The sequence below is a fragment of the Macrotis lagotis genome, chromosome 2, assembly GCF_037893015.1.
Source record: "Macrotis lagotis isolate mMagLag1 chromosome 2, bilby.v1.9.chrom.fasta, whole genome shotgun sequence".
Lineage (NCBI taxonomy): Eukaryota > Metazoa > Chordata > Mammalia > Peramelemorphia > Peramelidae > Macrotis > Macrotis lagotis.
The window spans coordinates 182,390,073-182,405,115 of NC_133659.1; the positions used below are offsets into that span (position 1 = coordinate 182,390,073).

The window sequence follows — 15,043 nt, forward strand, 5'->3', positions numbered from 1 at the left end:
TGAAGAACATTGCTGCTGTTGCTGCTCTTGTGACAAATGTTACTACTTTGCTGTATCCACATGTTCTTTATTTCTTTCTTTTTTCTTTTTTTGATTTTCCATCTTTTTCTTTCATTTTTCCTTTTTTCTCCTTTCTTTCTCTCTCTGTTTCTTTCCTTTTTTCCTCTCTTTCATTTCTTTCTTTCTTTCTTTTTCTTCTTTCATCTGCTATATCATAGAATTGTCACCAAAAGATGAAGCTCTTAAGAAACAATAGAAGTTAGTATCAAGACATCAGGAGGATTCTACCTCAAATTTTGATAAATTTCTAAAATGAAACAAATCTGTAATAGGTGACAAATAGCAGTGGTCATACACTTGTTATCCTTCCTGTGAGACTTGGAAAATATTGCTAAGATGATAAGAGATCAGAATTTTCTTCAAAAGGTTCATCTCTTTTGCTAGTAGGCACATGGGGATAATGGTATTGGTCAATTCCATCATTAATAAAAAGGTTTTACATAGTGAGACTCATAGGACATATATCTATAATCCAAAAAGGAAATTCTGAATGGAGGAGAATTGGATAGTGCCTCAAGTGCTAAAGGAAAAGCTAGACTTCATTCCTGTGGTTGTAATGCTACTATATTGTAGGAGAAAAAGGAGAAATGTTGGTAAATGATATGAAAACCTTCTGTGCTACCTCTAATTCCTAAATTTTACAAGCTGAGGTGGGAGCAGACTGTTGTCCTAATTAGAGCCCTGCTCTAAAACTGAGAAACATTGTAAAACTGAAATCCTCGCTGATAATATATAACTGCTACCTTAGGGTATTCCAGCTGGCTGAAGTAACAGCAGGAGAGAGTTTCTATTGGAATACAACAATATTGGAAAAATCTCTTGATTTTAAAATAACTATTCTGCCCTTCCTTAGGGTAACTACCCCCCCAAAAAAGAGGTTGGGAAAATCTCTGTAATTTTAGGGATACAGAATTTTCAGAGGATCAAGACATCCCTACACCTTCTTGTTGGAATAAGATTCATTGGTCAACTCAATGAATTTATGGGGTAGTAAGCCTTCCAAGGGGACTTGTATTTTTTATCTTGTTAATTGAGGATAAATTGGTTTGTTTGAACTGTTGTAGATTAGTTATCACTTTGTGGTGGCTCTTAAAGTGGCATATATAGCAGAAACATCCTTTCATGACCCTTTTCTGGAGAGATAGAGAGAATCATAAAATAGTTCTGTTCTCAGGAATGGCCTTCCTCAATGCTCCAAGGATTGTTTTAGGAACAGAAGTTCATGACAATTTTCCGAACTTTTCTCTTAAGTGTGAAGGTGTAAAATTCTTGGACAGCAAATTACAGTATATACTCTTTCTCTCTTTCAATGGGAAGAAAAAAGGGAGAGAAGGAGGAGGTGAGGGAGGGGGAAGGAAGGGAAGGAGGGAGGGAGAGGGGGAGGAAAAAGGAAAGAAAGAAGAGAAGAAGGAAGGTGGGGAGGAAGGAAAGAAGGATGGTAGGGAGGGAGAAAGAGAGAAAGAGTGGAAGAGTAGAAGAAAGAGACAGGAAATTAGTGAAATCATATTTCTGGTCACTCACTTATCTCTTTACCAGAGTAAATTTCACATATTAAACACTGTGACTTTAACATTTCTTACCCCCTGAAGATCACTGGTCCTAGAATTTCAAAAGCTCTTAGAAGTCAATGAGTTCAATCCTACCATTTTAAGGTTGAGGAAACAGGTTCAGAAAGATTCAGTGACTTGACCAGGGTTCTATAACTAGTAAGTGGCAGAGTTTGGATCTGAGACTAGGCCTACTAATTACAAACCCATTTTTCCCCATTGTACATTAACTCTTATTACATCTTTAACCTTTACTACTTTCTTATCTTATAGAAGCCATAAAACAGCTTAGTAATCTAAGATTCTAACATCACAAGGCACTCCCATGTCTCAGATCTCTAGCTCAACATTTCTCTCTAAGCCATTCAATTCAACAGAAATGTATAAAACTTCTACTCCATCCTAGGCTGGAGGAAAGGCAAATAAGACCATTACTGATCTTAAATTGTTTATATTATACTCAGATATGTAAATACAAATTAGTTTGAGGAGGGAAAGGGCACAAAAAGGATGAGTTGATGAGGAAAGAGACTTGCAATAGAAAGTTTCCAATAGAGACTTAAAAGAAGCTATGGATTGTAAAAAGTGAAGCTTAAGGGAGAATGTACTACAAGTAAAAGAAAAAGCCTTTGTATAAACAAAAAAATGGCAGCTGAAGAAGCAAGTAAGAGAGGTTGTCTGGAACATAAAATTCATAAAGGGGAGCTATAGAAGATCAAACATTGCTACTTGCTAACTGTGTTACTCAACATAGTAAATCGCATTCAACAGAGCAACCCCACTACTTGCTTAACTGTGTACTCAAATCTCGATTTCCCCATTTGTAAAATGGGAATGATTGGAATACCTTCCTTACAGGGTTGTTATGAAGATTATTATATTAGGTAAAATGTGAAAAGCTTAACAACAGTAATAACAACAATAATAATAAATGTCTGTTGAGTTAAAGTACTTTGCAGACCTGAAAGCACTATATAGACACTATTTATTATTGCTATTATATTAAATACCTCTAGAAATAAGAGGGAAATTGTGAAAAGCTTTAAATTACAAGCTAAGGAGTTCATATTTTGTCACAAGGAAATGAGGAGTTACTAAAGATCCTTGAGCATGGTCTTCAAGAATTGAACAAATATCATTTAGCCAAATGCCATTTAGCTGCCAAATATTTTTTTCACTAAAGCACAAATCAAACTCTCCTGCTCAAGAATCTTTCCTTTCCTTCCTTAAATTATATTATTCCATTAACATTCAAGTACTAGTATGTTATATTCTACAAAATATTTATGCCAAAGATCCTTAATCTTAAAACTCCTACAACAACAATTTATATAGCCCTTTGGAAGGTTTTGCAAGGTGTTTTACAGACATCATCTCATTTGGTCTTAAAAGCAAGTCCCCTATAATTTAAGAAAGGAAAGGATTTTAGTGATCATCTAATTGGTGGGGGGGTGTCAGAGAGTAAGGTTCAGGAAAATGATTTGTCCAAACCTATAGCAATAGTGGTGGAGCTTTAGGGAAGGAGCAGAGATTGGACCTGTGATTTCATTGATATAGGGAAGTCCCAGGTAAGAAAATTCTCTCCAACAATGCAGACTGGCATCCTATCAGCCACTTATAGTCAAATACTAGACTTAAATAATTCAAGACTGAATAATTTACCCAGAGTTACTCAGCCAATAAATGTCAAAGGTGAGACTTAAACCTAGGTTCATCCTAACTTTGAGCTCTCTATCCAGCAACCATAAGGACCAGGGCAGACAAACACAGCTTAACAGAAGCAGCACAGTGCCTGAAAATACCAAGCACTTAATAAATGCTTGTTGATTGATTGTTGACAATAATCACTGAACTTTACAAGTATCATCTCATTTGATCCTTGTAAAAAGTCTATTAAGTAGAGGTTGCAAGCCTTTATTATCCCCATTTTACAGATGAGAAATCTGAGATTAGGTAAACTGAGGCAAAGAGAAGTTAAGTGATTTGACTTAATTAATCATATACCAATTCCAGAAATGTTTGTAATTCATAGACAGCTCTTGGTCTCCAAGGTCAGAACTTTTTCTACCACATTGCACTATCTCTCAGAATGAACTTCAATTATTTTAGAAAACAGTGGAACCCTTACATTACAAATGAAATCCTCTTCTTATTATTCCTACAACCTAGTTTACCTGAGGCCAGAGGAATTACCTAAATTACTCAAAAAAAAAAGTGGTTAGACTACAAACAGTTATGCCCACTTAATATGGGGACAGTTAGGCCCACTTAATATGTACAGTCAAATGTTTTCTAGAAAAATAGTGTCTAATCCTCACTGGACATTTTAGAAAGAGCTATGTAATTTTCTTTGAGAAAAAGTTGCTAATTTTTTTCTTCTTAAACATTCTTTATTTTATTTTTCCCCTGTTACACATGTAATCTTTAATGATCTGAAATGGGAAAGGGAAATGTGATGATGAAAACATAAGGCATTCTGCCTCAGCAGATAGAATTTCTGAACACTTAAACCCACAGATGAGTATGGGTCTCTGAAGGTTAATTCTATTCTCAGCTAACTACTTGCTGTCCCTTTTTTCGACTTTTCAAAAATTTTGTCCTCAATATGTTTCCACAGTACACACATTTATTTTGAAAACCCTAGTCCTCTATCTCAGTTATTTCCTCAATGTACTGGTGTCTTACTGTCTTTTTCTCGGAGGTTTCTGAGTAACTCAACACAAAGACCCTGAATGTATTTTATCCATTCCAAGATCTCCCCCGCCCCCCGCCTCAATAGCCCGAGGAAACCACTGTCAATCTCAGTATTCCTCCAACCCTAAGCAGAGGACTGGGGGGGGGGGGCGGGAGAGAAGAGGAGAGAAGGAAGGAGAGGGGCGGTTATGGGATGGAAATGATGGAGAATGAACAAGAGGTTCTTTGCTCCACGTTTTTCTCCAGCAATTCCAGCTAAACTCCGCACTCCCCAGCCAGCTCCGAAGGATACTGTTCTGCTCATCTCAGTTCAAGTACCCTATTACCCAGTACTCTCCTACTCATAAAGCTTCCCTCATCACAAGTCACACACCCTAAGGGAACTGGGGATGTCCAGGGAAAGTACACTAGTCTCTCTGTAAACACCTAAAAGGCACCTACCTCCCTCTTGCCCATGTTCTGAAATTATGTGGACTGAGTCTTGCTCAAAAGTCCCTCGCATCTCAGAATACAAAAGTGCAAAAAAAATTTCCTACGGCGTGTGTGCACGCTTTCTTGAGGGTGTGTGTATGTGTTTGTCCATGCTCATGAGAAACATTCTAACGTCACGTTCCACAAGCAGGACAAGCGTGCTAAGCTTTTGGGGACGGTGCAAAATCTTGCCCCCACCCAACCCCTTTCTGCTTCATCACACCTCCCCCAAAGGAAGTAGGTCTCGTACTCTGTCACGCCGCCACCATGGTCACAACGGCAGCTGCAGCCACAGAGATATCTGCAGGGATCCTCGACTGGGATTCTTTACTCTCCACCTTCCTGTTATTTAACCCTGCTAGTCCTCTACCCAACTCCCCATCACCACCAACACATCAGTTTTTTTCCTCCACACTGCCCCCCCCCCCCCACCCTCATTCAAACTGCTCCGACTGCGGGGATTCCTTCCAAATCTTCTGTAGGCCAAGTCGCTCACCTAGGGTGAATCACCCTCCTGCCCTTATTCCCAGACACACATGAATTCTCATTCTGTGTGTGTGTGTGTGTGTCTGACACACACACACACACACACACACACACACTTTCGCAGTGATGAAACGCTCCCTGGAACCTCTTTCCTTGCCCTGGTGTACGCACCCTGTATCTCCCCCCCTGGGACCACTCGTGTTCGTGTGTGTGTGTGTGTGTGTGTGTGTGAGCGCGCACGCGTGCGTGTGTTGAGTGTGCATGTGTGTGTGTACGCGCACGCGCGCGCGTATTTGGTGTGGAAATCTCCTTTCGGTGGAAGCCGCACCGCCAGCGGGGAGTATATCCTGGAGCCCAGCAAAGGACTAGAAAGCGCTAGAGCCAAAAGAAAGAAAAAGAGGAAAAAAAGCCAGGCGAGGAGAGGCGAGGCGCGGAGGGCAGCCGCAGCTCCCCGACGCCCCTCCCTCTAGCCCGAACCTCTGGTCCCGGGCAGCTCCGGCGCTCCGCTGCAGCTGTCCGCCTCGTCCATTCAGTCCCGGGAAAGCTTTGGTCCATTATTTTTCCTCCTCTGGGGGAGGAGGAGAAGTAAAGGGAGGGGAGGGCAAGGGAGGAAATTGCAGAAGGGAGTAACACCTGGTTTACGAGCCGGAAAAAAGGAGAACTTTGGGGGTAAGTAGCGCTCTAGTGCTGAACTGCAAAGGGGGAGGGGGAAAGGGAGAGGTAGAAGGGGAAGAGTGGGCAGGGAATGAATTATGCACAAAAAAAAGATTAAAAAAGAATAGAAAAGGAGAGGTGAGATACCAGTAATTCTGGGGAACCATAGGCGAGGGAGAACCGCAATGCAACTCCATGGCTAAGTCCCGTCCGGGCTCTGGCGCCACACAGACCCGCGCGAAGTTATTTTTAATGAGATTGGAAAGTAAAATGACAAGACTTGTGTCGGAGCCCCTGGAGGGAGGAGAACGAGGCAGGTGGCAGGGCCAGGAGACCCCTAGAGAGGGACTATGCCCCTGGTGGGGGAGGAGACCAGGGCCCTAGGAAACTTCCCTTTTTCATGGTGATGGTCCCCGATTCTAATCTTAAGCACCTTTCCTATCCTACCCCTAACTCCTTCCGGGTGTCCTGCTGTCTGAGACGTGGGCCAGGGGAGACTGAGGCAGCAGAGGTCGGGGCAGGCAGGAGAGCTTACCTGGCTTAGTCGCACCCTCCTTTTGCAAGCCTCCCCTCTTTTCTTCCATCTGCCCCCCTCCCCCCCAGTCTTTGGATTCAGCAAGCACTATAGATGAGGAAAGAACGACCCCTGCAGTTTCATTGCGGGAAAATCTCAGTGACTTCGGGTGTTGGAGGAGAGAGAAAATTGTAGGAACTGGGGAGCCGGGCAGAAATAAATGTATAAGTGAATGACAGCGAGGGAAATAAATAGATAAATAAATAAGGAGTGCAGGGCTAGGGCGCCACGGTCGATATCCCCTAGTAAGGAACTTGAACCAAGGCCGAGCATACTTTGCTTTCCCTAAGGATTCTTCACTTGGGGTGCCAGGGGTTCCTTCTTTCTAGGAGGGCAGTCTGGACCCTAGGGACAAAAAGCAGGAGGGAAGAGAGGAAGAGGGCGAGAAAAAGCTTCTCCTGGAGTAACCCTAGGGCTCTGCTGAGGCTGCAAGCTGCCAGACAAGTCACATTCAACTCTCTCTCTCTCTCTCTCTCTCTCTCTCTCTCTCTCTCTCTCTCTCTCTCTCTCTCTCTCTCTCTCTCTTTCTCTCCCTCCCTCTCCCCTCCCCCTCCCCTCCCCCTCCTTCTTTTCCTGTATGGTGTACCCGCCCTCCCCACTCCGGGCAGCAGGAGAGGAACCCCCGAAGAAAAGCTAACCATGCCCTGGTAAGGTGGGCGGACTTCGAGGGCAACTTGTAGCTGACCACCTGGGCACCGAGAGAGTTAGAACAGGGGAAGGCACCCCACCACTCGGCCCGGCGGGGGGCTGTCGTCTATGTCTTGTTGGGGGGCCTGGTGGATTGGGATCTCGCTTTCTGGAGCAAGAGTCCGGAGCTGGTGGCCTCAGGTGGCGAAAGCTGCTGCTGCATCTGCTGCCGCGGCTTTCGAGAGCACAGGAAGAAGAGGAGAGAGACCGTCGGGGCAGCGAAACATTGGACATGTGTCAGCACATCTGGGGAATAGATCCTACGAGCTCGAGGGGAGATTTGCTGGAACAATTCAAACTGAGATATTGATCTTGGGGGTGGTAGTCACTGGCCGGCTTTGGGGTGGGAGTGCGTGTGCGCGCGCGTAAGAGAGTGTGTGTGTATGTGTGTGTGTGAGTGTGCGTGTGTGGTGGCGGGCTCCCCCCTTCCCCATTCCCTTTTTTTTTTCCCCGTCGAGTGATGCACTTGGAATGAGAATCGGAGAATGGAAATAGTCTGGGAGGTGCTTTTTCTCCTTCAAGCCAATTTCATCGTCTGCATATCAGGTATGGCAAAAATCGGATTCGAGAGAAGGTTGTCTTGTGTAGTGTAAAAAAAAAATATGAATTTTGTCTTGGGTAGACACCAGTGGAGGGGGAAGGGGAGGGCATTCGGCCTCTGGGGGATAGGGAACTATGCGGGCTTCCCCACCTGCAAAACTACGAGCGCCTCTTCCTTTCTGTTCCCAAGAGCGCTGGATGAGTGTACTGGGGTGATTCAGTTATGTCGGAAAGATTGAGGTCGAGGGAGCAGGTTGAAGCTGATGAAGTGGAAGGTTGATCTCGATTCTCCACTGATTATCGGCTAGAGAAATCCAGTCTAAATACAACTCTCAGCACCCCACCCCCAACCCCTACCTGATCCCAATCTCCCGGGCTTCAAAGTTCCCAAACTCAGCGCCTTGAAGCTGGCAAAATGGACGCAGTGCCCTGCCCCTCTATGTAGTCACTTTGGAGAGACTGCGGAGGATGCGGGGATTAGATCATGCCGGCAGAAAATTGTTGGGAGGGGAATAAGGGTGCATGTGCTCTCTGTGTGTCTGTGTGTGTGTGTGTGTGTGTGTGTGTGTGTGTGTGTTTCTCTCACATAGATAGAAAGCAGTCAGGAACAAGTGTATTCCTGTCTGAGAATCTTACCTAAACCTTCACCCCTCCTTGCCCACAAAACAACCACTGTGGCTTTTCAGGATTCCCAGTCACTGCTGCTTTTGTAGCTCGTGTAGTCCTGTCCTTAGGTCTCAAATCTCAGGCAAGTGGAACTGTCTAGGGTAACAGAAAGGAATAGGTAGTCTAAGGAAAACAACAACAACAGCAACAAAAAAAGGAGGGGGCATTCAGGGATGAGAGGATAGAGGATTATCCAGCAGTCAACTAGTTAATGAAATATTGCTTACTTGCCTAAGGGAGGAAGGAATTTGTTTCTGAAATACTGTAGAATTTGATGATAACCCCCCCCCCCACCTTAACCAACCGCCGCTGCTTCTCTCTATGCAATGTTCACCTAGTTACGTTATTTATTATGTTAAGTTATTTCACTTACAATTGTGTCCTTGGTCCCGGTTCCCATGCAAGATTGGGAATACTGCCAACTTCCCCAGTGGCCTGAGGAGAAATAACCCGTGGCCCCTCTAACCAGGCACATCTGAAACAGAGGAAAGGGGGAGCTTGGATAATACTGCTCCTCCCACCTAATCCTGTCCTGGGGAGCTTGAGCTCATGCTATACCTGGTGAAGTAAAATACTAACTCTCAAACCCTGTCCTTCAGGCTCCTCTTCCTGCTAATATGAAAGGGATAGGAGTGGATCCCCCTCCCCTATGTTCTTATTCCTATTTTCCATTGACAGTTTGGTCTGAGAATTTGCTTTTTGTTGAATTAAAGGTAATGAGTTTCTTTTTTTATCCATATTCTTTCATTTCCCTAGACCCCCTTTATAGTTGGTCTTTGCTGCATCTGGGTGATTATTAAGAGAACAAGAGCTTGTTTTACAAGCCTATCTCAACTGGAATGGTCAGATATATACATATGTGTACAACTATATATGTGCATATGAGTATATATCACATAGTCAATTTTTTTATTTCTCTTCCCAAATTTTCTTTTTCAATTCTTTCCGTACCAAAATATTTCACTAAAGTTACAAAAGATGTTTAAGACTATCACCAACTTTCTCTCTTGTCTCTTTCCACCTTTTCCTCATGAATAATTTTTAGGTTCTGGCAAGTACAGAGTCCAATTCCTGTTAATACTTTTGATGAGTTAACATTCATTATGACCTTTGGTTACCTCATCTTGATAGCAAGTCACCCCTTTGAATTCTCCATACATGATAATCATGCATAATGACCTTATGGGGAAAAAATATGTGTAGGTTCACATATATTGCCCCCAAAGGCTTTAGAAATAGTATATAATATTATCATATTTTGTGCTAAATATAACAACAGCTAAAGCATTTAACATAGAGGAATAAGGAACGTTTTCAAGTAAGAAATTGAAATGTTGAGCACATGGCCTTTCACATATATTCACTAAATAATCATCATTGATGTATTATGAGGGAATAAAAGTATAAGCAAAATTGCTAGCTATTAGCTTAATATGGAAAACTAGGTTATGGTTCCAAATGCCTAGTTAGGTCCTGAATTAATTTGCCCTTTATGAAGCTGTTTAGACAGAGATGTAGCATTATGCCTTGTACATTTATGTATTATACACACCTACTTTAAAGAGCCATTATTTTTAAATGGCTAAAGCATTTGCCTCTCCTGCCTCTATGCCTCAGCCTATCTGCTTATCCAATTACATCCTTTTATGTCAGCATTCAGGAGGGCACTGTAATTGTGATTCACAATTCACACTTTGGGGTGTTCTGACTCCTCCTTTCCCTTCCCATGTGACAGTTTGGGGATATTACTGGGGAAGTTAGGAAAGAAGGGGGAGGGCAGAAGTAGTACATGGGGACTAAGTCTGAAGAAATGTGACTCAAGGAAGAGACTGGTGGGTCTTTCCCATCCTGGGTTTTCCATGATTTGCAGTTTTAATATACTTAGCATAGATATGAATTCACTAAAAGGAACACAGTATCGTCCAGGGAGCCGAGTAAAGCTTGCTGATTTCTCCCCCTTCTTTCTCTCCTTTCCTTCTTTCCCCTCAGTGTAGTGAGTCGCCAGGCAAGTGGTGATCCTAATGTGCTGTGTTGGTTTATTGGGTCACTGTGCATCAATAATTGATGCATTGGCATGGTTTGCTGTATTATTGAGAAATACCAGACCAGGGAAAGCACAATCCTGCAGTGTAAACATGCTCAAAAAGAAAATCTTAGTTGGAAAATTAGATCAGGGTGAAAGATGATTTATTTAGTTTGATTTTAGTCATTAGCATACATTTATTAATCACTTACTGTGTGCTAGTCACTGTGCTAAAGTTTGGAAATACAAAGAAAAGGCAAAAACTAGAACTACTATTTCCTTTGGCAAGTTAGTTTCGGTTTTTGTTTTCTTAATCTCAAGAAATAAAGCACAGAATGCTTCTTTTTTTTCTCTGTGGGGCCTTTTGAAGTTACTGTTCAAAACAGAGACCTTGGGCTTGTGTGTTCCAGGGATGTGCAATAATCTGCTTGTGATTAAAAAAAAGTCAAAAAAGAAAATATCAGTTAAGTGGACCTAAAGCCCTGGTTGACTTTAGCTAGGTAGCTCAGTAAGTAGCATCTGGGTCTGTGATCCAGATGTCATCAGTTTCAATCATTTAATGATTCCCCAGCAGAGCATGAAGAGGGGGGCTATGGAGTGGGAGTGTTTCTGAATCCACAATAAAATAAAAGTGCATTCAGCTGAAAATGCAAGACTGGATCTGTGATGGGGGGAAAAAAAGAAGCAGAGGTCTGGAATTCCATTCCTTTGCCTAAAACAGTAACTCAGATGAGGTAGCATTTAGGGTCCTCTAGCTATGGGGAAAGATCTGACTGTAGAATATTTACCATATTTAACTCAAAACCATTTGTCTATTATGTAGCATACTCTCACTGGGATAAAAATGCAACCTCTCTTGGAAGGGAATCTTTCATTTTTTAAAAAAAATTATGATTAGTGGGAAATAACATCAGCACTTTACTCAGAGGGCCTTATTTTATGTTCCACTTGACTTTGGGCAAATAATTTATTCTCCTTGAGTCTTGACATTTGTTGGTTATTGAGTTCTATCCTACTCTTCATGACCCCATTTAGGTTTTGACAAAGATACTTGAATGGTTAGCCATTTTCTTTTCTAGCTCATTTTACGAATAAGAAAACTAAGGCAAACAGGGTTAAGTGACTTGCCTAGAGTCACACAACTAGTCTCTGAGATCAAATTTGAACTCAGGTCTTTCTGAGGCACTTTATCCACTCTGCCACCTAATTGCCCCAGGCCTTAGTGTACTCATCTGTAAAATGGGGGATTGGACAAGAAGATTTTTGAAGACTCTCCCAGCTCTAGATCTATAATTGTATGATTATCATCATTAGCTCAAACATATAATATTGAAGTAATGCTTTCACTTTTATAGAGTACTGAATTTTTTATTATGAATTTGGCACCATTGGAAATAAAAAAGAAAGTGTTATTAAACTGAATTTCTATTAAAAACCGATTTTTTAAAGACATACAACAAATTCAGGAAAGTTCCAAACTTGTCTCTAATGCATCTTTCTGATCTCCCTTCAATTATCTTCTATTTTTTTCAGTATTACATTGATTTCTTTCTTTTTTGGGGGGCACATCACTATCATTAGCACCTCTTTAATTCCACTCCCCTAATTTAGAAAAAAATCAATAAAAATACCTCAAACATTTTGTAAATAATGAGAAAAAACAAAATCATAAATTGGCCATGTCTGAAAATTTCTGTCTTTCTGTTGGGAGGTAGGGGTCGTGCCTCATTATCTGTCCTCTGCAGTGAAGATTGATCATTGTATTAACCAGAGTTTTAAAATTTTCAAATAATTTTTTTCTTTAACATGTTGTAACTGTTGTATAAATTGTTCCCTTCCCCACTTCTTCTCACTTCCCTATATTATTTTCTACAAATCTGCCCAGTTTTCCATGAATCTATAGCTAATCATATTAATCAATTATATTCATATACTATAATTTAGTCCACTATACATCAACTTATGGCTATCACATTTGTTCCAGTTCTTTGCTATAGTAAAAGGTACTATGATGATTATTTTTGTACATTTAGATTCTTTTACTATTTCTTCTATTTCTCTGAGACATATTACTAATAGTAATATTGATTGGGTCAAAGATATTCATAATTTAATGACTTTTTGAGAATTTTTCCAAATTCCTTTCCAAAATGTCCCCAATAATCTAAAGTTCAAATATTCATTTGAATCTTTCTCCTCATCTATTATATTGCCTTTTTTGTCATGTTTGTCAATCTGATGGGCATGAAGTAAAATAATAAGATATTTTTACAATATGTCCCTTAATAGAAATTTCATTCACTTTTGAATATTATCAATAGTTGGCTTTTCTTCATATCACAACTACTTGTTTCCTTATTGTTTGCCTATTAGAATATAGTGGTTATTCTTATATATTTGAATTAGTTTCCTGGGCATCTTGTATATCAGACCTTGACCAGAAAAACTTACTGAAGAAATTTATTCCCTTGCCAAGATTTCCTTTATAAATCTAACTGCAATGTTTATGTAGTTTATACAAAAGACTTCTCAAGGTTTTGTAATCAAAGTTGTCAAGTTTATTTTCTGTGATAATCTCTACCCATTATTTAATTCTTCTATTATCTAGTTGACCTCCTTCCCTGTATGTCTTTTTTTTTTCAAATGTAAGTATTCACATCTAAGTCATCTATCCTTGAGGAGCTTATTGCAGTAAAATAGTATAAGATGCTAATATATTGATGTAAACTTAATTTATGACAGACTGCTTTCTAGTTTTCCCAGTATTTTTTTTATCTAGCAGTAAAGTCATTATCACAATGGTTGAGATCTTTGGATTTATTAAGCAACATGCTACTACATTTGTTTACTTCTTGAACCTGTGTACATCATCTGTTCCAGTGGTCAACTTTTCTGCTTTATAAGGAATATTTGAAGTATTGATAATTCCTGATTTATGATATTAATCAGTATTGCTAGGTTCTCATTCTCCCACTTTTTTCATTTTTTCTTGAGATTTTGTTTTTTTGTTCCTCCAAATGAATTTTGTTGTACTTTTTAAAGTTCTTCATAACTGACCCTTTGGTAGCTTGGATGTTAGGCACTGCAAAGTAAATTAATTTAGGTAATATTGATGCAAATATAGTGGCATAGTCCAATCATGAGTAATTAATATCTCTAATTATTTGTGTTTATTTCATAGAGGATATTTTGTAGTTATATTATGTGCATGTTTTAGTTGGTGGATTCCCAAGCATTTTAGTTTTTTTCTGTAGTTAATTTGAATACAATTTTGCTTTTTTATTCCTGCTGTATTTTCCTGGTAACCTACAGAAAGGTTGATAACTGATATAGTTCTATTTTAAATCTTGCTCTTTTTGCTGGTCATTGAATAAATTAATTTAATAGGTAGATAACTACATTATCTGTAAAACTATTCATTTTGATTGCTCTTGGTTTATGCTTTTCATCCACAATTTATCTTTCTTTTCTTATTGCAATAGTTATCATTCTGAGAAGTATAATCAAATAATAGTGGTAATAATGTATATACATTGTTTTACCCCTGATCTTATTGAAAAAAATTCAAGCATTTAACTACCACAGATAATGCTTTCTCTTGGTTTTAAATAGATATTATTTACCATATTAAAGGAAAGTTCAAATGTGCGCATGCATACATGTCCACACACATATACATAGGAGTATACATATATATGCACTCTATTTTGTCAAAAACTTTTTATTCATATATCAGTGTAGTCATGTTTTTATTATTAACCTGTCATCCTGTTTCTTTATATTTAATAATGAAAATATCCTGCATGCTCAGTATAAGTCCAATCTTGTTATATTCCATAATTTTAAATATATTATTGTAACCTACTGGCTAATAATTTCTTCAATATTTTGTGTTCACAATCATTGGCCTATAGTTTTATTTCTTTGCCTTGACTTTTGCTGGTTTCGGTATCAAGACTATATTTGTGTTGTAGGAGAAATCTGAAAACTACTTTTCTTTGTATATTTTTATACAATATTGAAATGAATTTTTCTTTGAATGTTTGATTGAATTCACTGGTAAATCCTTCTAGTCCTGACCTTTCCCCATGCTTTGGAAATTCATTTATGAATTATTTAAATTCTTATTTCTGAAATTGGGTTATTTAAATTCTCTCCTCCTTTATGTTATTTTGAACAACTTATGTTCTTATTAATATTCATCTGTTCCATTTAAGTTATTAATTTTGTAGGCATATAATCAATCACAATCATTTCCAAAATTTCCTTTATTTATTCATCTTTATTTCATAAATCATTTTCATTTTTAATTATTAGCATTTTTATTTTCTCTTTAAAATAAGATTAGCTAATGGCTTATCTATTTTTATAATTTTTTTAAATCTTGATTTTTAGTTGTTATTTTAAATTCAGTGGGAGCTTTTTGCTTTCATTTTGTTAAACTCTTCTTTGATTCTCACAATTTGTAGATAGTGGTTTTTTGTGTTTAATTGGGATATTATAATTTTATGTTTTCCAGTTTTCTTTAGTTGCATGAACAATTCATTGATCTATTTCTTTCTCTTATGTTTTTGAAAGTTCATGTTTAGAGACAGAAAAGATTTCCCTAAGGATTTCATTGCCTGGATCCCATAAGTCTTA

The 15,043-nt window shown here is 39.2% G+C and overlaps 1 protein-coding gene across 1 annotated transcript in view; it reads left to right on the forward strand.

Moving 5' to 3' along the window:
* Window positions 1-5,723: 5,723 nt before the first annotated feature.
* CA10 (carbonic anhydrase 10) overlaps window positions 5,724-15,043 on the forward strand; it is a 668,840-nt gene continuing 659,520 nt past the window's right edge. The window contains exons 1-2 of the mRNA XM_074223688.1: window positions 5,724-5,927; window positions 7,098-7,719. Of these exons, the coding sequence (XP_074079789.1) occupies window positions 7,659-7,719 (61 nt within the window). The 5' untranslated portion in view covers window positions 5,724-5,927; window positions 7,098-7,658. The remainder of the gene's footprint in view (window positions 5,928-7,097; window positions 7,720-15,043) is intronic.